This window comes from Ascaphus truei, chromosome 2, assembly GCF_040206685.1.
Source record: "Ascaphus truei isolate aAscTru1 chromosome 2, aAscTru1.hap1, whole genome shotgun sequence".
NCBI lineage: Eukaryota > Metazoa > Chordata > Amphibia > Anura > Ascaphidae > Ascaphus > Ascaphus truei.
In genome coordinates this window covers 46,599,177-46,625,234 of record NC_134484.1, presented here as the reverse complement: position 1 = coordinate 46,625,234, position 26,058 = coordinate 46,599,177, and the positions used below count along the sequence as shown (strand labels likewise).

At 42.4% G+C, this 26,058-nt stretch overlaps 1 protein-coding gene across 1 annotated transcript in view; it reads right to left on the bottom strand.

Moving 5' to 3' along the window:
- SAMD12 (sterile alpha motif domain containing 12) overlaps positions 1-26,058 on the bottom strand; it is a 453,365-nt gene that overhangs the window by 376,076 nt on the left and 51,231 nt on the right. The window contains exon 2 of the mRNA XM_075582397.1: positions 6,344-6,519. Within this exon, the coding sequence (XP_075438512.1) occupies positions 6,344-6,519 (176 nt within the window). The remainder of the gene's footprint in view (positions 1-6,343; positions 6,520-26,058) is intronic.

Below are 26,058 nucleotides of genomic sequence, written 5' to 3'. Positions count from 1 at the left end.
GTTGGCACCAATGACAAAGAGATAGATGAAGGGTCCTAAAAAATGATTTCAGGGATCTAGGCTGCAAGCTTAAAGCAAGGACCTCAAGGTAGTATTTTCTGAAGTACTACCAGTGCCATGCGTTACTCAGGGAGACAGTCAGAGATTAGGCACGTTAATGCGTGGCTAAAAAAGTGGTGTAGGAAGGAGGTTTGGGGTTTTTAGAGCACAGGGACTCCTTTTCTAAGAGGTGCAATAATTATGGTAGGGACAGATTACACCTCAATGAAGAGGGATCTTCTGTGCGAGGGAGGAGAATGTTAAAAAGGTTGGAGATTTTAAACTAGGGGATATGGGGAGGGACAAGAAACAGATAAACTAAATAGAACAGATGGGGATGAGGAAATAGCAAAGGGTCATGGAGGTAGAATGGGGGCAAGTGGGAGTTTGGCAAGCAGGGAGACACCGTATTAAATACAGATAATACTAGAAAACTTCTAACGACTAAATCCAATTGGAGAAGAAAGGCAGGAGCCGTTCTTGGATAGACTTAAAACTTGGGCAGGTAAATGGCAGATGAGGTTTAATACAGATAAATGTAAGGTTATGCATTTGAGAAACACGAATAAACAGGCAACTTACAAATTACAGTAAATGGGGATAAATTAGGAGAATCCTTGATGTATAAGGATTTAGGAGTTCTTGTAGACAGCAAGCTTAGCAATAGTGTCCAACATCATGCAGTAGCTGCAAAGGCAAACAAGATCTTATCTTGCATTAAACAGGCAATGGATGAAAGGGTAGTAAACATAATTATGCCCCTCTGTATAGCATTTGTAAGACCACACCTTGAACATGAAGTACAGTTTTGGCCACCACTCCATTGAAAAGACATTATGGAACTAGAGAAAGTGCAGAGAGGAGCTACCAAATTAATAAAGAGAATGGATAATCTGATTTATGAGGAGAGTCTACCTAAATTAGATTTATTTATATTAGAAAAGAGGCGTCTAAGAGGGGATATGATAACTATATACAGTACTAATATATTCGGGAAAAATACAAAGAGCTTTCAAAATAACTATTCATCCCAAGGGCAGTACAAAGGACACAGGGTCATCCCAATGACTTCACCCGTCACCACTAGCGAAAGTTATAATTTGATTTTAAGCGACAAGACCAGTGACGTAACGAAAGGGGGTGGGCCGCGGTCTCTGATTGGTTTAGAGACATGTGGCGACTGTCTCTAAAAAAATCAAATAGACGCGGGTTCAACATTTTTGGTCGCGACATCGCCGTCGCGCATACTATAAGCGCTTCCGACGGAGTCAATGTATTTGTTTCGGAGCAACATCGCGTCGTCGCTGCAAGGCACTATAAGCGCAGCGTTAAGGTTGATGGCAGGATATTTCACGAGCAACAAAGAAAAGGGTTCTTTACAGTAGGGGCAGTTAAAATGGGAAATTCATTACCCATGGAGACTGTGATGGCAGATACAATACTTCAATACAAACTTTTTTGGGAGATATCTTTTTTAGAAAGGAAAGGTATACAGGGATATATACCAAATAAGTAAATATGGGAAAGATGTTGATACAGGAAGTAATCTGATTGCCAATATTTGGAGTCAGGAAGGAATTTATTTTCTCCCTTTTGAGACATTATTAGATGATATTTCTCTGGGGTTTTTTTGTTTGCCTTCCTCTGGATCAATAAACTGTACTTGAAGTACAAATATAGGATAACGCATCTGTCGTCTAAATTTAGCATAGGTTGAACTTGATGGACGTAAGTCTTTTTTTCAATCTCATCTACTATGTAACTGTAGCCCTGTGTAAAATTGGTGTACATATCTCTTTCTCATGCTGGCAGTAAATCTGGTAAGTATGCAGGAATGCCAGTAGTTATCATGGAGGTTTGCCCTCACCCCCTGGTGAGGTGTCATATGTCCCATAGGAAGTGACAACATGCTGGTGTCCACGGTTAGTGACATCAGAGATGTGCCTGTTCCTAGGTGATATAAGACACATCACTGTCTAAAGTTAGTTGAGTTCCTGTTGTTGGCTGCCTCTGTTCAGTAAGAGGCACATGGAGGTCTGCAACATTGTTGCAGTAGTCTGATGCAGAGCTGTGAGTCTGGCAGCACAAGGCAGACAGAGAGGAGCTGGTGAATCTTCGTTAGGGGAGAGGTGGAAGCAACTCCATTAGAAAAGGAGCAACCTTTCAGAGGGAAGCAGCTGAACAATGGAGGGCTAAATACACCCCATTGTGGAGGGCAGCTGGCCCACCGTGCAATAAAGATGTTGCTGATAAAAGAAACCCTCGTGTGTAAGTGTGGAGTGATTACACAGGGGGCTGCACCACTGAGGAGTTCCTCGTCAGACTCATCCCCAAGCGGACGCCGGGACCCTGATGAGGTGGAGGCGCTGCACTGGATCTAGGTAGGACTCAGCACACTACCTCAGCTGCCTGTCTGGGTTGGCAAATCCACACACACCATCATGCGGGAGACTCAGGAGTCCTGTAGCCAACAGGTGCACCACCAGACACTACACCGTAGTGGGGACTGGTTAGACCACAGGGGCCAATGTGAGATTGGGGGGGTCAGACCGGTTCAGAAAACCCGTTACATAACGAAGTAACCATGTCATTATTAAACAAACAAGTTAAGGTAACATTACAAGTTTCTGGTGAACAGAAATTGTGGAAATACAGATACTGTAGCCAAAATGCATTCAGATAGCCATGCAGATGGCCATAACCGTCCCTTGAGTTTATCACAAGTCCTACCACATATCAAAGGATCCAACATTATATTATCAAATATACGAATGTGTAAATATGTTGCTATTATCAGTAGGTTCCCAAAGAAGATTTGAGGCTTAATAATAAACCCACGGAGCGCAAACTTACAATATATGCTCATAATTCTACATTTTCACCCTTTACAAACAATTGAGGGAGCACCATAACAGAACACCGAAAACATAGGTTTTTTTAAATGTTTTCTAATGGATGTATTTTAAACAGATGAATTGCTTTGGACATGTTGTGTAAGATGGGACAACAGTTAATGTGATAATGTTTAATACACAACCTTGTGGGTTTAACTTCAGCAAATGTACACAGTCTTTCCAGCTTTGAGAAGGTTATATGCCTACGGCAGCAAAAAATAAATGCTCAGCATGAACTCATTGTGCCTGTTTTATCCTACCATACCCAGTTCTCGAGATAAAATAAGAATACAACTATTAATACTATAATCAAATGCAGGTACGTCATTAGGTGGAATTTAGTGTTTTAAAATACAAATATTAAAAAATATATCAAATTAAAAGGTGTCTATAGAAATAAAGCTAAGGGGCAGCAGGAATGGAAAATAAATGTTTTCCAACTCACATTTCAATTCTTCATAGACATAATTATGAGATTACTGGAAAGGGGCAGTTAAGGAAAATAGAGCCCATTAGTGAGGAAGAGAGAGATTTACTTTCCACTCACAATTAACAGCAGATCGTGTATTTTGTCCTACGGTAAGTGATGGTCAATAAAAGATAGAACTGTTTTGGCTGAGCCAAAAATCCATTAACACATTCCCCATGTTCAATAGGTTTAAACCTCAGCCCAAAGAATCGCACGCTCGCAACACAAACAAACAGACAACGCTCACTGTAGTGGGGGTCTTATTTCATTAGCAACACTTTGCCTGCATTTTCATACTGGCAGGGAAAAACTCAAATTATATTTCTAAACCACTCAACACCAGAAGCATTGAGCAATGTTCAAAGCACCATGCGTTGCAGCTGAATATCTAAAAAGCATTCAACAATTTCTAGTTAAATTACGAATGAAGTAGAAATAGCCGTGTTAGTCCAGCTGCAATAGTGCAGAGCAAATGAGTACTTCGGTATTAGGTGATACCTTTCTTATTTGGACTAACAAAAGATACTATAAGACCCGTTTTCGACAGTTCTCTCTCTCCTCAGGTCAGTAATGCTGATTTATAGAGATTCCATGAGCTTAACACAGACATAAAAAAAAAAAAAAACACAAGATAATCTAAGGCAGGAGATGAAAAGAATTCATTGCAAAGGGGGTGGTAAATAAACTGGCTGGGCAATAAATGGATGAAAGTGTTACTGAGAAATGTGGAGGGAATGTAAGACCATACACCCATGAGCAGTGTAAAGGAGGTATGCAGCGGGGGAGAAGGGTTTGAAGTTCAAATAGTTAAAATACTGTACAGAAGCAGGCAGGTTTCAAATCAGTCAATCAATGTGCAGGTGTATGTCAACTCCGTTCACACCATTTACTGAGGTTACACAAATAGAATTCATTACATGTGATTGCTTGGAATAAATAAACAACAGGTGTACCACACAAATACTGTACATTGATGCAGCAATGGTAGAGGGAACTGAATGACTGTGTTCTATCTTAAACCTTTATTAGGGCCCTCCCCCAGCCAGAACAGATTTTAGGAATTTTCAATAAATTATTAAGCAGACGTTTGTTCTTATCTTATAGGTAGATAACTCTAAAACATGGTCAATCTGGGGTATACCAAGGAAATGTACCTAATGCATTGTACTGTAAATGCATGTACATTTGGATTCTGTACTCATTGGGCTTTAAAAAAAAAAGAAAAAAAGAAAGAAACCTTGCAAAACAGAAATAAAACGTTATCCATTGAATTCACACAATATCCGGACTCCTCTAATAAATGACAGTATGAATCTCTGTGCTACTGTATATCAAGGCAGATAAAAGACCGTTATGTTTGTTTGTTTGTTGTACAGAAGTGACCTGAATTGTTGACGCCTTCAGAAATGGAAGAGCCTACAAAGCATTGGTCGCCAATGTGTTTCTGGTATCACCAGCGCTGAAGTAGTTGAGAGAAAAAAAAAAACCTGGTCAAATGGCATATTTGGCTTAAATAGCAGGTTTAGGCCCATATTTACCTAGCGGTGCGAATAAAGAAGACAACTTACTGTAGATACCACTGAAGTAAACGTACTGTAATGTGACATCCGGCACAAAAAAGTATCTTATTGGCTAGCACGATTAGTAAATATGGGTCTTAGACTAACTAAACTCCATGAAATTAGAGCAAATAACATGATGTTAAATGAAACAGGAATGAATGTTATGTTCCCTGAGTTAACGTCTTATTCACTAATATAATCATATACATAATGAATTGTATTTGAGTTAATTAGCAGGGTAACCATATTTTATCTTCACATAACGTGACTTACACTTTCATGGCGTTACTCCCATTCAACTCCCTCCTGCAAAAGCCTTATTTCAGGGTCAGGATGGGAGTAACGCCAGAGTCAAGTACGACTTAAATAACGAGAGGTTATTTCCCAGCGTTATCCATAACAGACAGTGAATATGGAATAAACAGCCCTGGCCAGTCATTCACAGCAACAGCCGTTAGAAATAACGCTTTTTTACAGGCGAAAAACCGTGGTAACATCCCGTTATTTTCCTTGGTGAATACTGCGTTATTTTAAATAGCCTAACAGAGCTTAGTAAATCTAGGCCTTCGTATTACCTGCTAAGAACTTGGTCATGTTTGAATTGAAAGCTCTCAGGAGCAGGGCCCTTGTTGCCTTCTGAATCTGTTTGCGCAGGTCTGCCCTTATTTGCCTGTCATTCTGTTAATGTAATTCATGTCACTCTGTAATCTCCACTATACAGACGTACTCCGCATTAACGTACGCAATGGGACCGGAGCATGTATGTAAAGTGAAAATGTACTGAAAGTGAAGCACTACCTTTTTCCCACTTATTGATGCATGTACTGTACTGTAATCTTTATATACGTGCATAACGGCAAATAATGCATTTGTAACAAGCTCTATAGTCTCACCGCTTGCGCACAGCTTCGGTACAGGTAGGGAGCTGGTATTGCTGTTCAGGACGTGCTCACAGGCGCATGCGTGAGCTACCGTTTGCCTATTGGGCAAATATGTCCTTACTTAAAGTGAGTGTCCTTAAACTGGGGTATGCCTGTACCGCACTGTGGAATATGTTGGTGATTTACAAATAAACGAGAACAATAATTCACTTCTAAATATAACAAGGAAAGTAAGATGCTCAAGTGATATTTAGTATGAGAAAGTGACAGTGAGAAAATATGAATACATTAAAAAAAAGTTATTAAACATTCCACATACGTTTTGATTTCTGATTCTCTGCAGCAACAATTTTTTTTTCTTCTCTAATTATTTTCACCCCAAGACTTGTATTTCTGTTTTGCATTCTAATCAACTTTGCCTGTTGTGTATGCAGAACAAATACTCTATCCTAATCAAATGATTTGTTTAAACATCACTGCCTAGTCCTTGATGCATACCTTGGCTATATCTGGCTCTGTCTGCTGTTTCTTGGGACTTCCTTTGGGCTCCGGCACTTTTGAAGTGTTGTCGTCCTTAAAGGGCGGGTCTGTTTTTTCACCCGTCAGATGCAGGTTGATGTTGTCCGTGCAGACAGGATGATCGATATTATTTGAGTTCCGATTGCAATGAATAGCTGCGGAAATAAAAGAACAGCTTTAGAAAATCAAAGCCTCTGCAAATTGGAAAACAATAGATTCTGCAAATTAAATGTGCAAATCAACTTACTCGATTTTACAATAGCCAATCTTTTGTTGATGAAGATTTTAAATACCCTTTCATGCTTTATTCAGTGTTATTTTCCATGTGTATTAACATACAAGCACGAGCATACAGTATTTAGTGAGCTTTACTCCAATATACCCTGCTATTCTTTCTGGTGGGAATTGAAAAAAAAGTCTTTGTAAAAAAAAAAGCAGCATTTTCATCACTGGCTTCCTACTAATCTCTGTATCAACTACAAAATGATCCTCCTTTCCTTTAAAGCGCTCCTCTGCACCTCCACTTATCTCAACTCTGATCTCACATCATACCCCTCTCCCATCCTAAACCTTGCCCGCTAATCTCTCCCTACCTATGGAACGTTCTTCCACTCAATATTCGTGAAGCACATTCACTTATCTTGAATGAAATTAGTACAGTTTTGAATGGTCTATTATTAAATACAGGGTATGTTTGTTATTAATTCACTGTACGTGTTATGTATTTCCACCGCATGAGCTGTAACAAATGCATGTGAAGTTTTTAATAATGTTAAAAATTAGCATCATTTAAGGATAACAAATACATAGAACCTGCACTCCTCCGTTTATGAAGTATGCAGTTGGTAAAAAGATTGTCGTTACATGTATGGAAAACGAAAGCACAATTCCAGTGCTGCTCCCAAATTCGCTTACAATGTTTTTGTGACATTTCTACATTTATAATCTAAGTCTAATAACAAAGGAGTTATTTTGTTGCATCTATTGATCAAAACATGATTCAAGTCTGCTAACCCCATCAAGGTACAGTATAGTAAACTCCAAATATAGCAGATACCTACACTGAATGAATACAGTTTCTTATTGTCCTATGGATTAAACTTGTTGAAATTAGGGTTGGGCGATATACCGGTATTAACGTAATACAGCGATAATATAATCTCACGGTGTGCTGATATGGGAGATTACCCATTATCACAGTATTACGTGGTGCCGTTGGTCAGACGTGCAGCTTTGAGACTATCGCACTGTGAAGTCTCTACCTTCATGCGTGTAAGGAATCCGCTCCTGGGTTTGGCTGAAACCTATTCCTTACAGAACTATGCAGTTTCTAGACAACTTCCCCTTGTATCTGCAATCAGTATCACCTGTGCTTGCAATCACTGCAGCTCTGTCTCTGTGCTCCGCCATTGGAGGAATGCCCTCACAACTCTGTCCTTTGATTGGCTCCCTGCCCTTCTTATACTGGGTTCTCCCTTTCCCTCAGGGATGAGCATAAACCAAGATTCACTTGGATGTAACTGTGTTTGCCACAAACACTCCTGCCTTAGCCATTCCTTGGTCCAGTGGCCCGCTGCATATCCTCCTTGCAGAGGTCTGTTTCCTTGTTCCAGTGGCCCGCTGCATATCCTCCTTGCAGAGGCCTATTGCCTGTTTCCTGTAGCCTGCTGCATATCCTCCTAGCAGAGGCCTGCATCCTGGTTCCTGTGCTGAAGCGCTGGATCCCCAGTGCAAACCTTCGGTGTTCCTTGGCCGATCTGCATTCTCCCCTTGCAGAGGCCTTCATCATGGGCCGCTCTCGCTCCTCATGCAGAGGCCTTTCCTACGCGGCAGCTTCTACGCTGAAGCGCTACGCACCTGTCTTCCTGTTGCCGAACCCCAACTTGGATATCGTGAACCCTGCATTCTCCAGCTCTGACCCCGGCTTGTCTATGGATTACCCTGCCTTCTCCAACCCTGACCGGCTATGTCTGACCACGGAATCTGCACTCCGGACCCGACTCCATGGTTTAAGGTCGATGTATATGCATTTCCACCTCATCCTCGTGGTCCTGTCCCGGTTTGTGGCGAGCACGTCCGTTACACTGCATCTGAATGTTGACTCAGACGGGAGGGGGAGCTTCTTGGAGCACGTTGGAGAGAGCGTGTGAGAGTGGCCAGCAGCAGCACTGAAGAGTAGGAGCTCCTCTCCTCGATTTCCTTTTCTTAAACCCTCCCATCCCCCTAGGGCCCTTAACCCCTCCATCCCCCCTCCCACTCTGGCACTTAATTCCTTCAACCCCCCACTCCTGGGGTCCTTAGATGCTTCCACACTCCCTCTCTCCGGGACCCTTAACCCTTCCTCCCCCCTCCCTTAACCGCTTCAGCCCTCCCCGCTCTCTAGGACACTCAACCGCCCCTTCCATGTCTGCAATTCCGCGTTTCTCACCTACATGCTTCCATCAACCTCAGCCTATCACTGTCCCCCTTGGATACTCTCTCCTTTTAAAAACACTTTCATTTATAAAATGTTAAAAATGAATTAACAGATTTTGACAAATTCTTAAGAAAATTTGTTTTCTTTTGATAACACATTTCCTTAAAAATTGTCAAAAAAATCTGCTTTCATTCATTTTTAAACATGTTTATAAATGGGTGTATCCAAGGATGAAAGTGATGGGATGAGGGGTGGTAAATGAGGGGGGTTTTAGGGTGAGAAAATGTGAAATGCAGACATTAAGAGTTTGAAAATGAAGGACCCTTTGTTACAGTAAATCTAAATAAAATTTATTTTATTTTGATAACACATTTTATTTAGATTTACTAGAACATTTTTAGACCTTTTTTTTAAATTAAATACATATAGTATGTATCATAATATACATTGTTATCATGGGAGTTGTTTTTTTTTTGATCACCCTTTGGTGAAATATGTGAAATTGCCCAGGGTAAAATAAATTAAGCAAAATGCTTTTTTGAGACATAGTGCTATTAAAAACTGGAATAAGGTTCATTTAACATTATGAAGGAAAACTGTGGGTGCACAAATTCCTTAGTGAAAAATAATAATTCAGTAGGGCCCCGAGACGCTTCTCGGCGTTCCACGAATACGGCGGTTTTATAATTAAATGATTCCTGACTCAGTGCTTGGTGCGTCATGCAGCCCAAGCTCTCCACACGCACACGCTCATGCCCCCTCCCCCTTTCCTCCTCGGTTTCCGCCCAATAACTTCTTGGCTCGTCTCCGTTTGCTTCCGGAATGCTGCATTCTGGGATGGAGTAGGAGTATGAGGGAGATGGGGCAGGAGGTAGCAGTTGAATATATATTTTTTTTGTGCAGAGCGCACAAATGCTATGTTACGCTTTAGGGCGATTTTCACTTTTCGGCGGGGGTCTGGAACCTAACATGCCGTATGAGTGGGCCCTACTGTACATACATATGTTTCTCTTATTTCTGTCAGTCATACAGTAGACACTCACCACCTCTTTAGTGGAGAGTGAAGTTTAGACACTGACACTGAGGTGTATTTAATGAGAGCCTTTATACACATAGACAGTTTGTTATGGTTTGGTTTCACCAAATGATCAGCCCTGGACATGAAGTAGGATGCACTGCTATTCTACTACTATTATTAATAACAATATAGCACTACAATTATGATCAGTATTATTATTATTAATAATAATAATAATACAACATAGAACTGCTATTCTACTACTATTAATAATACTACTACTACGAATTAATTTATGTAGTTGATTGCATTGAAATACTACTCAAATAAATAGAAAATCGTTGCCATTGTTTTTTCTATTGTTCTATCCAAAACATATTACGCAGCTAGGTTCATTTTTTTTACGTTTTAGAAGCGTTTGGCTGTGCAGTGGAATCAGACTTTGCAGGGTTAGCCTCTGGCTTCTATCATGTGAACAATCCCTGTTTGATACATTTGGCAAATCCATGTCCTTGATTACTACAAAAATGATATGCAGTGCCTGCATTGCATAGTGCAGCACTTACTTTCTACATAGCAATATGTCACTTTATAGAAAGTCAGTTTGGGATGCCAAAGATCTTCACTTCGACATCTCCAAAAGCTAGCACTATTAAAGTCTGCTATAAGTATATCAGAAGCCAGAGTAGAAGAGACAGCAAAGCTACACTGTCACCTTAAGGCCTTTAACCTTTTCAGTTGTGGTAATATTTCAGCAACCAAGCAGTTAACTTTCATTTTAAAACTACCTATTTTTCTCTGTCTCCTGTGAGGTCACTTGGTCTTTGCATTAATGGGCCAAAAAACAAGTAAAACAATATGTTTATAATAGTAGCGACAGTGTAGACATGTACCAGAGATGTGACATGATCTCTAGTTTATCTGCAAAGAGCATCGTGTAAATTCCTGTGTCGGGTCTGGTTAGCAGATGGGAGGTGACTGAAGGAGCACACTCTATTTCCTTTAAAAGATTTTAAAATGTACGATCATTAAACTCTGATGTACTTCGCAAGGATAAGAAATATACACTTTGTGGCGGCAAAGTTAGACATGTGTAACAATACCAAATATAACAGGTTGTCTGTATTCCACGTTACCCCTCCTATTAGGCTCAAAAGGAGTGTCACGTCAGGGTGTATAACTTCTGTGCTCAGTGTCACTGTTTACCTTTCTCAGGGCAATGGCATCCATGCAGGCTGGGCCAAAGGATGGGCGCCAGGGACGTTTCTCACTCAAAGAGTATTTCTTTATTTACATTTGATATTAGTCATACTTCTTCTTCGAGTGCCCTTGCACCTTCCCAAAGAGGCACACTGCTTGTTACCATTTTGTCATGGTATGGCAATTCCTTGCCTAGAAGACAGAGTTCTCCTACATTCCAATGGGACCTAGTTACAGGGGTGCACTCTCACTTAAGGATCCAAATCCTGCCATCCTGTGCAGAACCCTTTGGGTCCTTGCCTATTGGATATGGTATTGGTGAAACTGTTACTTGAACAGCTTCATTATGATACTCAGAGACCCATATTCAAGGGACCTCACGTAGGAGTACCATACTGTACAGTATGTATCCCCTCATTCGCTGGGAAGAGACATAGGGAATGTGTCCTTTATTTAGGGTAGGGCCACACTAACTGTAAAACAACAAAAGTGACCATACATAAGTACACATATAATTACACATTTAAACAAGACTTACTCAATGTACATTGAGATCCCCCATCTCTCTCTCCTCCTGGGACCATATCTAAAAGCTTTCACAGGTCACCATGCCTACAGTAGGAGTGGTTAAAATTATACTCATTACACTCTGCTCACATTACTTGACCTCTCTGAAGCATTTGACACCGTGGACCATCCTGTTCTCCTTCACATTCTCCATACTCTTGGTATTCATAACATTTCTCTATCCTGGATCTCCTCTTACCTCTCCCATCGTACTTTCAGTGTCTCTTCTGCCAACACCTCCTCCTCCTCCGCTATCGATCTCTCTGTGGGGGCACCCCAAGGCCCTGTCCTGGGACCTCTTCACTTTTCTCTGTACACTTTTCTCTAGGTGACCTAATCACATCTCTTGGGTTTAAATATCACCTCTATGCTGCCGACACACAAATTTACTTTTCAATCCCCGACTTATACCTGCTGTACAGACCAAAGTTTCTGAATGTCTCTCTGCGATATCCAAAACCCGGCCCTACTACCGCCTTCCACATTACTGTTGGAAGTACTATCATTCACCCAGTAGCCCAAGCACGCTGCCTAGGGGTCACACTCGACTCCTCTCTCACATTCTCCTCTCACATTCAAGACATTTCTAAAATCTGTCACTTTTCCCTCCGCAATATTACAAAGATACATCCTTTCCTCTGTTGCTCGACAGCTAAAACACTGACTCAGGCCCGCATTCTCTCCCATCTCGATTACTGTAACCTCCTGCTGTCCGGCCTTCCTGCTTCTCACCTGTCTCCCCTACAATCTATCCTAAACGCTGCTGCCAGAATCACTCGACTCTTTCCTAAACCTGTCTCAGCGTCTCCCTTGCTGAAATCACTCTCCTGCTTCCTATCAAATCCTGCATCTAGCACTCAATTCTCCTCCTCACTTTTAAAGCTTTACACTCTTCTGCCCCTCCTTACATCTCAGCTCTAATTTCTCGCTATGCACCATCCCGACTCTTACGTTCTCCTCAAGGAGGCCTTCTCCCTACCCCCTTTGTATCTAAAGCCCTCTCCCGCCTTAAACCTTTCTCACTGACTGCCCCACATCTCTGGAATGCCCTTCCCCTCAATACCCGACTAGCACCCTCTCTATCCACCTTTAAGACCCACCTTAAGACACACTTGCTTAAAGAAGCACATAAGTAGCACCGTGGATTATACTGGACACATGATACATAAAGCTGGGCCTCCTGCAGACGCACTTACCAGAATGCCCTCCTCTCTGTACGTCTCTGTACGTTCTTCCCCTTCCTAAATGTTACTTTTATGTCTGAAGCACTTATTCCAATGACCTGTTATTTGTAATATGTGTTATTTATGATTGTCCTAACGTGAACACTGTAATCCCAAATGGGGGGTTACACGTCAGATATTTGTTTCCCTATGTAACGGGTATTCCCGCCCCCCCAATCGCAGATCTGACGTGGGTGCAAGGAACATACGGTGTTACCATAGGTGTGGTGCGTTACCTGTTGGCTCACGGGAGGGCTGAGCTTCCGCCACGGGGAACCTGGGGCAATTATACTAGGGGTAACCACTTACAATAGGTGCAGCGCCTCCACCTGCGATGGCTCCCACCAGAGGGGGAGTGGTTCCTCGCAGGACAAACAATAATAATCACATAGACAGCAAGGTATAATAACTAATGATTTTACTCACAGGTATGACTAACCGGTGTCCCTCTCACGAGGAGACACTAACCGTGACGTCTCGCAGGACGATTCCCCAACACCAAGTGATCCCACCCAGTGTCCAAAGAACCCCACCCAATGTCCCGTACTCCTACAGAGAGTCAATGGGTGACTGCGCAGTCACTAATTACGCTAAGGGCCCGGTGGTGCACTTATGTATTAGATACCTGCCGAGCACTCCGGTGCTCGGGTCAGCAATCTTCACAAAGGGTCAGACGTGTGATGAATCCGTCTGATCCTCCAACCAAACTCCAGCACGTGCGGACCACCAGGGCGGTCACACTCTGGAATCGTCTCTGTGGACCTCAACGTGGGTCCAACCGCTTCCACAGGAACAGCAGCAGCCGCTGTGTCCCTATCTATCTAAGTGGTACTAACGTGACAGGAACCCTTAACCTAGGGCCTGTCCCTGTAGTACAGCAACCTGTAGTGGCTTGGGGAACTCCTATGGGCCTGCAGGGGTTATGAACTGTCCCACTCCCCTAACTACCCAAGTCCCTTCAGCCTCACTAAATGCTTGCAGCCAACGTGCTGCGCAACAAGGTGCCTGCCTGTCAGACCTCACCGCCCTAACTGCCGTGACTCTGACAAGGCAGCACTCTACACTGAGGGCAGCGTCCCTATCTTGGGCCTCCCTCAGCAATTACCCACTAATAACTGACTGACTTGAGTGACAGGGTCCCTTACTCTAGGGCAGTCCCTGGCAACACTCCTATCATAGGGTAACTCAGAGCTATCTTGGGCCAAGGGGGTGCTGGCCTAGTACAGGGAATCCCTCTCTCCTGCACCCTACCTCCTTCCCTTGTCTGCTCCTTGCTCTGACTGACCAGCGTGCTCTCTGCCCGCGAAATGTATCCAATTCTGTCCAGGGCAATCCTGCAGCCCTATTGGCTCCTATGAGGCACCTGGTGCCTCCCTCGCTAGGCACTATGGGAATTGTAGTCCCGGGGCACCTATAATAACATTGGGGCTGCGTGCGCGCCTTCCCTCTGCCTACACAAACCCTTAATGGCCGAAGCAACCTTCCTATCCCTGTCCCTACTCTCGCGCGACTATCTCGAGCCGCCGGGGACTCACTGCGCATGCGCGAACCGGCGCAACATAGCGGCGCCCTACGCGAGAGCCGGCGGAGATCTCCTGCACTCCGGCGAGCTCCCTCCTCGGCCCCCACCCTCCGGAATGGCCGTCGGGTCTGCCGCTGGCCTCTGGCAGTACCCGACAGCGTCCGTCTCCACGGAGGCTCCCTGGGAGGTCGAAGGGGGAAAAAGGTGACCTGGCTACACCTACAAAGATTAAAATTATTCCTATCAACCCTAACCCTAAGGTACAAAAGTGTAATATCAACTCCCCACCCTCCCCCATACAAAATTGCATCGTTAGCGCTGACTAACACAGTTTTCTATGAGTGAACACTTCTCTGTATAGCTAGCATTATTTTGCAGATTTTGGGTGTACACATTATAATAAATATCGCAACCAACTCAAAAAAAATAATTATTGGTAAATATGGTGACTGTAATAGGGATAGATCCCTGGTTAAGAGAAACTGCCTCTAAATCAAGCAGGGAGCTGGCTAAGTGCAGTCACGCAATTAACCAGACTCCACCTGGATAAATTAGAGCTCTAAGAAAAATCCTCCTGTTGGAAACAGGAGAGAGATTTTCCTTAGCTCACATTTGGGCTGACATAAGGAGAAGGCGGACTGACCAGAGTTTTTCCTGAGCATACAACTTTGCTGACAGAGGAAAGACCATACTGTTATTCCTTGGAACCGGTTGGATTGCAAAAGCCTGCAGCTGGAGAACCAGATAAGTTTTTCTTATACATTGCTCCCTGAGAACTATAGTATACGTTTTTGGGACTGGGAACTGGCTTATCCAGCCAGCAACAGATAGTTAGGGCATAAACTGTCTAGTTATTCTCGAAAGTGCAGCAGGTTTTTATTTTATGTTTTGTGTTTACATTGTTTAAAGGAACAGGCAATAAAGTCTTATGTTAATTTCACCCTAAACGGTCTCCATTAGCATACCTCTGCACACATCTCTTACAGTGACAAACATAAAAATTATCGTTGCAATCCCATTTTCAAAATTATCTTGGGAAGCCTCTCAACCCTGAAAGTATACATGATCTATTATTAAGCAATACTAAGTATACCCATGCACTTCAAAGCTGTACAAAATCTTTATTTATTGAATGAACAACCAAATACATTATTGGTTACTTCCAAGAATGCCAACTTCCGACATACAATTTCCATCTCCAACATCCTTTAAAACACTCAACACCATCCGAATAATTACTTCTACTGTAGCAGTACTCACCAGTAGTCATTTAGTTATATATGTTCCATTACCAGGCACCATGCAATCAACTTTCAGGCATGTCGATCAGTATGGGGCTTCAAATAGTATTTCCTCTATGACTGGGAACACCATTATTATTCATTATGTTTTGCTCAGTTGCAAAGAACGGTCATTTTAATAAAGTAGAGGAAGAAGTGGAGAACCCTACAGATGTACAGTAGCACGACGTTCGGTCTTTGGTGCCGCTGCCACCTGCGGTTACGCGACCGCGGTGGTCGCGGCTCTGGAGGATTAAAGCTACAGGGGTCCTACAAAAGCGTGGACCCCCCCGCAGCACAGCAGACGCGGTCGCTGGCGCGGCAGGATTGTACTTCTTCTAACGCGGCGCCAGAGACAGTGAGTCTTTCTACATCTGTATTTGGAGATGAGTGATCTTTATCATTTTATTTCATGATCAAATGTGAAGACTACATACTATGCTGAACTATGGTAATACTCACCAAGTATGTGAGATACGGCATTACAGTATATTATACCTGTAAATTCATCACAAGAAGGCTGGTCAGGACAGCTAAAGGAAAGTGTACAGACCAATTTAAAGCTGTATAGCAGTACAGTATGCTAAACTGCTAATGCAGTAAATGATTGCTTTTGCCATTAGGGATTATTGTGAATCACTCCACTAAATAAAATACATTTTAATTTGAAATCCTAATAAATTGTCATCACCCGGGAAGGTCAGACTAACGGGGATATGAACTACTATTAACTGGATACAGATTTTGGCTTATTAGCATATCATCTAATAAGTAGTGATGTGTATTCAGGCAAAAAATGTAGACAGAGTCATACTAATGAACTGGTAACCGAGATTATTAATTCTCATATTCTTTATTTTTCTGGAGAGGTGGCAACTAAACACAATGTGAGGTGGTAATTTTAACCCTGAAGATATTAATATAAATCGTGCATTGGGAATAAAATAGAACATGATTACATGTCAGTGCAGGTGATATACAGCACAGCAACAATGCATGCTCATCAAGATAAACTGCTGGAGTATCTGTTACATTAACAGGTGTCAGAAAGTGGAGGGAAACGTGTGATTATACTGTAAAGCAGACAGGAAAGAACGGGCACGATTTCAGGAAGTGTTTAAGTATGTACTGTATACATTAAATACATTCCTATAAGCTTCCCACTCCCGAGGTAGATTTTAAGGGTAAGCCAGGCAGACGTGGGCTAAATATTGAAATAAACGTGTTAATATTGAAAAAAATATTGAGGTTTACCATTAGTTAAGTATTAGTCATGGAGGATGCACCTCCTAAACAGGCACCAACAGTGGACTGGTGAACAAATGATGATATTTTATCATACATCTTTTGCCATTTCACGCCCTCATAGTGGCATTTGTCAAGACAATCGGCCCGTGTGGGGGCCAAAAAGTATAAAATGTACTAATTAAATATTATTTATTCCCCAGTCCACTGGTAGTGCCTGTTTAGAAGGTGAATCCTCCTTGGCCAATACTTAAGATTACTTACCTGACGGAGCACCATGGCAACAGAGTGCTCTCTACCACATTACTATTGCGATTTACCATTTCTTACGCTTATTGTTGGGTTGGGTTTTACGTGCCCCATTGCATCAAATATGTCTAATTGCATATAGGTTTTTGACTTTAATAAAGGAAATGATTATTGAGAAAATGATGATCAGGGCTACTGACAATCTTCTCCGTTATAGCCAATAACAAAATAGGTGCGTCGAGTATCGCACTAATATTGGAATATATAAAACTAATATTAAATCTGCAAAAATATGGATCTTCGTGAATATCAGTCTAAGTTTTGGAATAGTACTACCGGGGTAGGAGATCATGAAGGCCTTGATTTTAGTTGACAACACTGCTAACCACTTTTCTTCTGTACGGTCAGTTTGACTGGTATTTCATGCGCCATTTAAAAAAACCTTGTGCATCATATTTTGACAACCCGAAAGAGTGGTCGATCACTTTATTCTGTATTTTGGCATGAACTAAATGAAAGAATTAAGGTATAGATGTAAGGTTGCACTTGTTACTCCCACATCAAATTATCCACCTGAATCATGGTAGAATACATTAAGCACATAAAAAGTGAAGTGCTGGAGCCCGATTACCAAGAATATTTAATATTTTTATATAGGGTGTACTGTACTGGTGGCTAAACCTTTTTTTCTTAAGCTGGAAAGGGGATCCTGGAGAAGAACCACAGCATTATTTCCATTGAAAGACCTCCATTTCAGCTGCTATGGACCTCTGATAAGAATTCAAAATTGTTGCCATTAACATCATGCCAAAGATCCAATAAACTGAAGGAATTTTACTATGACTTTCAGTTGCTTTTTGACCTGAGACTTCACAAGGTTTTAATACACTACAAGAAGCTCCGTGAAATAAAAGTTTTTTTCCCAAAACAACAAACACGGTCGCTCTAAGAATTAGGAATCTGAATTATGACCTAATTCGGAGTATCTTCTACAGTCAAACTCAAATCTTTCCTCCCCCACACCACACCATAAGCCTCCCCAATACGGCATTAATTCCCTAATTGTCAAAATAAAGTTTCAAGCATTAGCTGTAATTAGGACAAACCACTTTTTCTTCATGTGAGCACAAGCTTTCAAAATTTCAAAATATGCATGCTTTGTAAATGTTGATCACAACAGCCTTTGAGTTAAATACTTCTGAGGGTAAGGGACTTCTTTTTTAATGGCATAATACCAGAAGATTAATAAACAGCACAGCATGGAAGCATTTAATTAACAATGTTCAAATGGAAATTATTTTTAGAAACAACATGCACCATTCTCTGTCAGTACTGAATCGTTAACTATCTGGGATGCTTGGTATAAACACAGCAGAGACATGGTCTGAATTACAGTGTTATACTTATGCACCAATGTATTACAGACCCGACTGGCATTTATAGCGGTTAAAAAAGCCACACAGAAATAATGATATGTGTAACTACCGTGAAGATCCCGTCAAGGACACGGTGTCTGTTCATGTTGTATTTTTCCCTTATGTTTGTAAGCAGCAGTTCCCTCCCCAGAAATGAAGGAAATTAAAAAAAAGTCATTGCCGGGAGTAGTTAAAACGTCCGAAACCACCGATATCTACCAGTGAATTACATGTCGGGTATTGCGAATTCGCTCCCGATAGGGCGTATCACGCTTTGATCACTCCAGCCATTATGCATTAAAACTGATGTTTCTGATGTACAGTAGGAAACAGCAGCCATTTTATAGACAGAATTTCCAAAAATCTAAAAGCAAAATATCTTCATAGCATTTTTATTTTAAGAAGATAGAAATGATGGGGCTTAAATAAAATGCTTGTTTACAGATATCAGGAACATAAAATAAACAATGTATATTATATATATATATATATATATATATATATATATATATATATAAATATATATATATATATATAAAAATAAAAAACGAATAGATGATACCATTCTGTGGCTAACGAAATCTTTTATTTGTGCGAGCTTTCGAGATACACTGATCTCTTCTTCTGGCGGTGTTACAATGAATAAAGCACAAACGGGTTTTTACTTTAAAACAGTGCATCCTGGAATGTGATCTGTGATTGAAGCCTATCCTTCACCCCTGTGCAGTATGCGATTTTATGACTTGAGGTGTTAAAAGGTCCCTGAATGTTGGTGATGTAAGAGTGTGTGTGTGTGTGTGTGTGTGTGTGTGTATGTAAATATAACCTTATACAGCGCCCACAGTGTATACAGCACTTTACACAAGGTGTGTGGAGTGGGAGTGTATACCAATGGTAGGTGTAGAAATGCAAGAGGGTGTTGCATTACTATTAGTGTGTGTAGATACAATGTGGTCCCTATTGGTATATAGGGCTAGAATTACATATATTACTAGGTATAAGAGACAGCTGTGTGTGCCTTCATATAGTGCAGTATGTAGACACATGGCCTTTAGCACCCATTGGGAAGAGAGTTCTCGTGTCAGTAGTGACTCATGAAACCACGGTCTCGGTTTAGGCCATTGCCAAGTGTCCCGAATAGTTGCATAAATTTATCTTCATGCAACCGTCTCTCTTTCGGTGTCAGAGAAATGTTCGCCAACAGGACTGTCTCATGATAATAAGGGTGTTTCAGGGAAGACCTGTTGTAGTCTTGTATCTTCCTGTAGAATGGGTTGTAGTTCCCTGGCGATCTTGCATAGGGCTTCTAGGTGTGGGTTATATGTGACCACCCTGTCGCTTGTCTCTTTCTGTCTTATTCAAGGAGATCACTTCTTAGTATTCTGGTGGGTTTGTGGATTTGCTGGTCTACAATTCTGTGCTTATATCTACGGTTTATGAAATCCGATCTCAAGGCTGTAATCCGCTGGCCTCGGTCTGCTGTGTCGGAGCATATCCGGTTGTATGATATGGCTTGACAGTAGATGGTTGCATGATGAGTGTGTGTGGGGTGGAAGCTGTTGTCCCTCAAATAGCTGGCTCTGTCTGTAGGTTTGCGATATACAGAAGTCTGTAGTTGGTTGTTCTTAATAGTAATGGTGATGTCTAGGAAATATACTTAGTCCGCGGAATGGGTGAGTTTGAGGTTGATGGTCGGGTGGAACGTATTGAAGTTCTCATGGAACTGTATGAAGTCCTGTTCACCTGAGGTCGAAATCAGGAGGATGTCATCGATGTACCAAAGGTATGTAAGGGGTTTCAAGTGACAGGTGGAGATATATATATATATATTTATATATATATAAAAAAAATATATATATATATATATATATATCCCCTTCTACAAGTTTAAGCTCCCCTCCAATCTACTCATATGTAATGTGCTAATGGTACGGTACAAAAGATATGCAAGTGTGTAAGTCAAAATCATCCTCCATGAGAAGAGTAAAGCGGACATGGTAAGAAATAATGAAGATAGAAGTTAGGATTTGATTGATCTGGGGTAACCTCAGCTTGGAAAGCTTATCATACTCTGGCCTAATTACGGAACAAAAAAACACAAATTAAACGACATACAGTATTAGAAAAAGTGAAACATTTGCAAGTTTTTATGCAGCATGATGGCTAATAAGAAAGGGTTAATTATGTAATTCTGGGTTTTAGTGGATTTGGGTATGTATTGAGCTTGTAGTTTTTGATATCACATATAAACACGCATGGAGAATGGGGGGTCCCGAAGCACGCCGCCTTTTACCCCCCTCCCCTCGCGCATTGCTGCCCTCCCTCTTTCCCCTGTGCTAGAATAAGCAACGCAGTGCAACAGACCTCTCAGGCACCGCCGTGACCGCCCACAATCATACTTTGCGCTCACGCTAACAAAGCACGAATGGGCACGATTGCATAGGGCACTAGATGTCACATTTTAGGCACACGGGATCACACACACTCACTTGTGTAATAAAGACGCACTTATAATTTAAATATGATCTTTATAGCATGTAGAGACAATTCTCAGTGGGTTTCCAACCAGCGGAAGGAACGACATCTGTGCTGCATGAAGCCGTAGGAAATTCGTGTGCAGTTATTTTGGCAGGGACAATGCTCCGAGTATTCCAACTCTTCCGCTTTCTCAGTGTGTAGTAAGCGCAGCAGCTCACTCTCTCTAATCTCAGGCGCAGCCCACATGACCCAGCGCGTTTCGTCACACACTTGTGATTTCAAGGGGAAATATCAAAAACGTGTTAGCGTGCACGTGTATATATATAGCTGGTGTGGTACTAGGTTACCAATGATCAACAATAAAAACGGCGTCAAATCTAAATATTTTTGTATTGACAATTTCAAATGTAATAAATCAACAAAAGAGAATATAATAAACCAAATACTGTACAAGAGTAGAGTCCAAAATTTAAGCCATCAATGCATATAAAACAATATATCCCTAAACAAAAAGGGGGGGACACTATACAATATGTAGTTTGTAAAATAAATAAATTGTGTACCATGTAAAACTGTATAAGATCTATATATATATATATTTTGTTGTAGGGGAGTCTAAGAGATGTGTGCAAAGGTACATTTAATGGGGTGAAATTAAATTCAGGCTTTATTTTGAGCCTGTTCCTTTAACAAGGCAAAACATACAAAATGAAACAAAATAAAGGGCTACTCCACTTTGGAGAATAACTAAACATTTACTCAAGCTCTTTCTAACTGGGTTATAGTGGACAGACAGGATGAGGGAGCGGGATACACAGTATGCAAGAGAATAAGAATATATATAGTGCAATCCTGTGTTAATAAAAAATGACTGGTGTTGTTCAGAATCTTCAAGGGTTATACTCACATGAATATGAGCAAACCAGGCATATCACACTCAGTATACAGGTGTAGAGGAACAGGTCCGGTGTAAACCTGGTAGCCTCTTGGTTGAAATGCTGTGTGGGTGTACTAGGGTAAAAGACAGGAGAAACCCATAGCGCAGGCTATATGTATCAATTTTTTTTAAATAAAAGGTGACTCCCTCACAAGTTCGCACTTACAAGGTGTAATTAAAACAAGCATATAAACATATATCTTGGAGCGACGACGTTCTCTAGGCTGGGCAAAATCTAGGGTCAGTTGTAGCTAATAAGGGAGTATCTTCATAAAAATCTTGTAAGTGATTGGAAGAAACAGCTTGTTCAGTAGGTCTTGAGGTCTCCCTTCTTGTGATGAATCAAACTATGGCATTAGACTGTAATGTAATTAAACTGTAAGCTCCTCGGAGCAGGGACTCCTCTTCCTTAATGTTACTTTTATGTCTGAAGCACTTATTCCCATGATCTGTTATTTATATGTAACCCTTGTTCCACCCCCCCCCCCCCAGACTCATCGGTGGTGTCTAGGGTGCGTGAGGGCAGGTTACATGCGTAGTGGTGGTGCATACCTGCATGGAACAGGAGGGCCTGAGCTTCCCGCGATGTTATTTGGGGAGACAGGACCAGGCTTCTGGGGTGGTAGCCTCCATGCTTTCTCAGTGGTGCAGCGCCTCCATCTTCTATAGCTCCCAGGGATATGGGAGAGGACCCGTATAGAAGAACCACCCTGGTCCAGGGGTGAATGCTCCAAACTCACACAACAGTCTTTGTATAAAAGTATTGTCTCTTTATTGGTCAGATCAGCGACTCCAAATGTAGTGGCGTCCAGCAGCCAAAACAACAACAGCAATGCCCTGCTATCACACAACCCTCCTCCCTGTACAGGGCTGTCCTCCTCTCCTTCCCTCCAAGTCTCTCCTCCGACAGGATGGTCTGGGTTGGGGCGTCAATACCCTGCGGCCCACCTCAGAGGCTATCCTCTGGGTGGTGAATGGATTCTCCCCATTACCCCAGCACTGGGGGTGAGGGCATTGGTCCACCGGGTCTATGGTACTATCAGCTCTACTAAAAGGGGCTGAGTCTCTCCTCTCTGCTCTCATGCGAGCGGCACGGGCAAGACTGCACTGTCTCCTCCAACTCCTCGGACAGAACCGCGTAGACAGACAGCGCAGTCAGACAGAGACCTGTCACTTGAAAGAGCGGGCTGCTAAATAGAGTCAGCCCCACCCCTCATGATGTCAGCAGAACCTCCCCTCTGTCTCATGCCTTCAGCAGAGTCGGGGGCCTGCATCTACCACTCAGGGCAGGGCTTGGAAGGGGGAAAACCCATGATTACTACTGGGGCCTGTCATTAACAGGACTTACCACAGTAGGAGGAAGATAGGTGTAACCTGTGCTGTTTACAGGGGGCTACATATATTATCTGTTATTTATTTGATTACCACATGTATTACTACTGTGAAGCGCTATGTACATTAATGGCGCTATATAAATAAAGACATACAATACAATACAATACAATGGCATTGGTATGTAAATTTAAAAAAAAAAAACTTCTGGCGTATTTGCATGTCTCAGACAGGTCTGCAACCCAGTCTTTCCCCATTATCACTGAGCAAACAGTGCTTCCACTGCAGCCAGGGATTCTGGGTAATGACATGCAAATGAGCACAGTGTGTCACTCTTTACTTCTCATCCATTTTAACATGGACACCTACGAGCTTATGCCTGCCCTATTACACAGTTTTTCAGCACTGCCTGGGTTTAAGAAGTGCATAGCCTGTAAACCTCATCACAGACAGCTATTTTGACCTTTTGTGTCATCAGTACGAGGTTGGTTGCTGGCTATACAACGGGAAGCTGGTATGTGGGTATAACCAGGCATTTAAAAAAAAAAGTAACAGGTGGTAAAATAAAAGTGACAACCCCTTTAACCGTACAGTAAATTCTTCTTCGGGAAGGACGCATGGTAAATTATTTGTGGTTTCTTCTCCCGCTAGATTAGGTCCTGTGTTATCTGGGTTCTAATTCATTTCATATACAAGTCCTCAATTCTGTTTATAAGTACAGTATATAGGCTTTTATTGTTGATCCATCATGTTTGGAGTGATGATTTGCTACTTCCCAATCATAAGTTGTGGCTTCTTTTTCTTTAAGCTTGTGTTATCTTCAGTCTTCTTCACCATATCACATTTTTTTGCATCTTCAGTTATACTCGTCTTGCACAGCTCTACATATTCAATTATTGTTCTTACATCGTGGAATTGATTTGTTTCCTGTCGTTTCCACAGTAAATGCTCTGTCTGATCTGATATTTTCTTATTTTGCCTTTGTTATCGATTCCTCCCGTTTTTCTGCACTTTCAACTACAATCTTCAGAAGTTATTCAGAACTGTTTGTTAATAGCATGTACCCATACAATTCAAGCACGGTAAAGCTCTAGATCCGAGGTGGGCAACCCTGTCGCCAATCGCCACAAGTGGCGAATTGGCCATGAAAGGTGTGGTGAATTTGAGTTTGTCAGCTCCCACAGTAAAATAAACTTTTTCCCTGATGGCGTGTGCTGGTTTCCGCTTTCTGAATGAGTCAACGAAGTGAACCAGCAGCAGGTGATAGCGCTGAGTTGAGGGAAGCAGCAGCAGGTGATAGCGCTGAGTTGAGGGAAGCAGCAGCAGGTGATAGCGCTGAGTTGAGTGAAGCAGCAGCAGGTGATAGCGCTGAGTTGAGTGAAGCAGCAGCAGGTGATAGCGCTGAGTTGAGAGAAGCAGCAGCAGGTGATAGCGCTGAGTTGAGTGAAGCAGCCTATTTTGATCTGGTTCAATACTGATTGGCCGGCAAAGCCGGCCAATTCGGTTAAACAGCAATTCTACTTGTTGCCAAGTAGAACAAAGAAAAACCAGTCAAACAAATATAAAAGGGAATCAACAAGTGCACTGTAAAAAGTGCACTTAAAAAAGAAGGGTTAACTCAGAAGAACCCATGATGGGGGATACCGAGCAGAGCACCCCGCCTAACGCCCACTGGGAGGCAAACTCCGAAACCGTCCCAGCAGACTTGGCGTACGTGAACTCTGCCCGAATACGGGAGTGCACCAGCGCCCGGAACACTGCCACGATGTTCGTTGGGACCCCCCTCTCCAAACGCTGCTTCCTGGTCTTGTAAATGGCTACCTTAGCCACTGCCAGGAGCAGGTTGACTAGGAGATCCCTAGGCTTATTGTCTCGGGACACTGGGCACCCAAAAATAAAATGATATGGGGAAAAACCCAGCCAGAACTGCAGAAGAAGGCTCCTCAAGGTGGATAAGAGGGGCTGCAGTCTGGCGCAGCTCAGAGCAGGTGATAGCGCTGAGTTGAGTGAAGCAGAAGCAGGTGATAGCGCTGAGTTGAGTGAAGAAGCAGTAGTGTGTGCGTTTCAAATGTTCGATTGAGCAGTCTAATTTCTCAATTATTACACGGTGAGGCATTTTCACTTCTCATTCGCAAACACCTGTGGCTACATTGAAAAACAGGTTGCCCACCTCTGCTCTAGATGAAACTCTGCCATTATACTTCATGATGATGTCTTCTTTATCAATTTTCTTTTTTCCCTCTTTTTTCCATCTTCGCATTTAGATGTACAGCTGAACCCCGTTATAGCACAGTGCTTTGGGGTCCAGAGGATGCTATCGCATTATATGTGGATCGCGGGGGGAAAAATTTGGCCCACAAACATTGAACCGCTCAGGGTTTCCGTGGCCACTGGAGGGGGAGAGCTGGGATAACTCTCCCAGCCCCGGCAGCGCAGCGGCTTTGTCTTATCTCATGTCTGAAACAAAATCCTGCTCGAAAAACCCAACCTTTCCTTTTCATCATCTGTCACAGCAGATCACCGTGCAACTCCCATTAATGTTAACCGTGGGGTCACGACATCACGTTGCCATGGCGACATGACGTCACATGACCCCGCGGCGTCATTTGTCGTCGGAGCCGAGGAGGAGGGGGGGGCGTGGGCAGCAAGCTCCCTGCCACCTGAAAACCAGGGAAGATAGAAAACAGCATGGTAGGAGATCTGCTGCTTATTTGATTGGGAGCCACACTCAAACTGCGTTATAAGCGGATCCGTGTTGTATCAGATCGCGCTATAATGGGGTTGAGCTGTACTTTGCAGCGAACCAATCGCT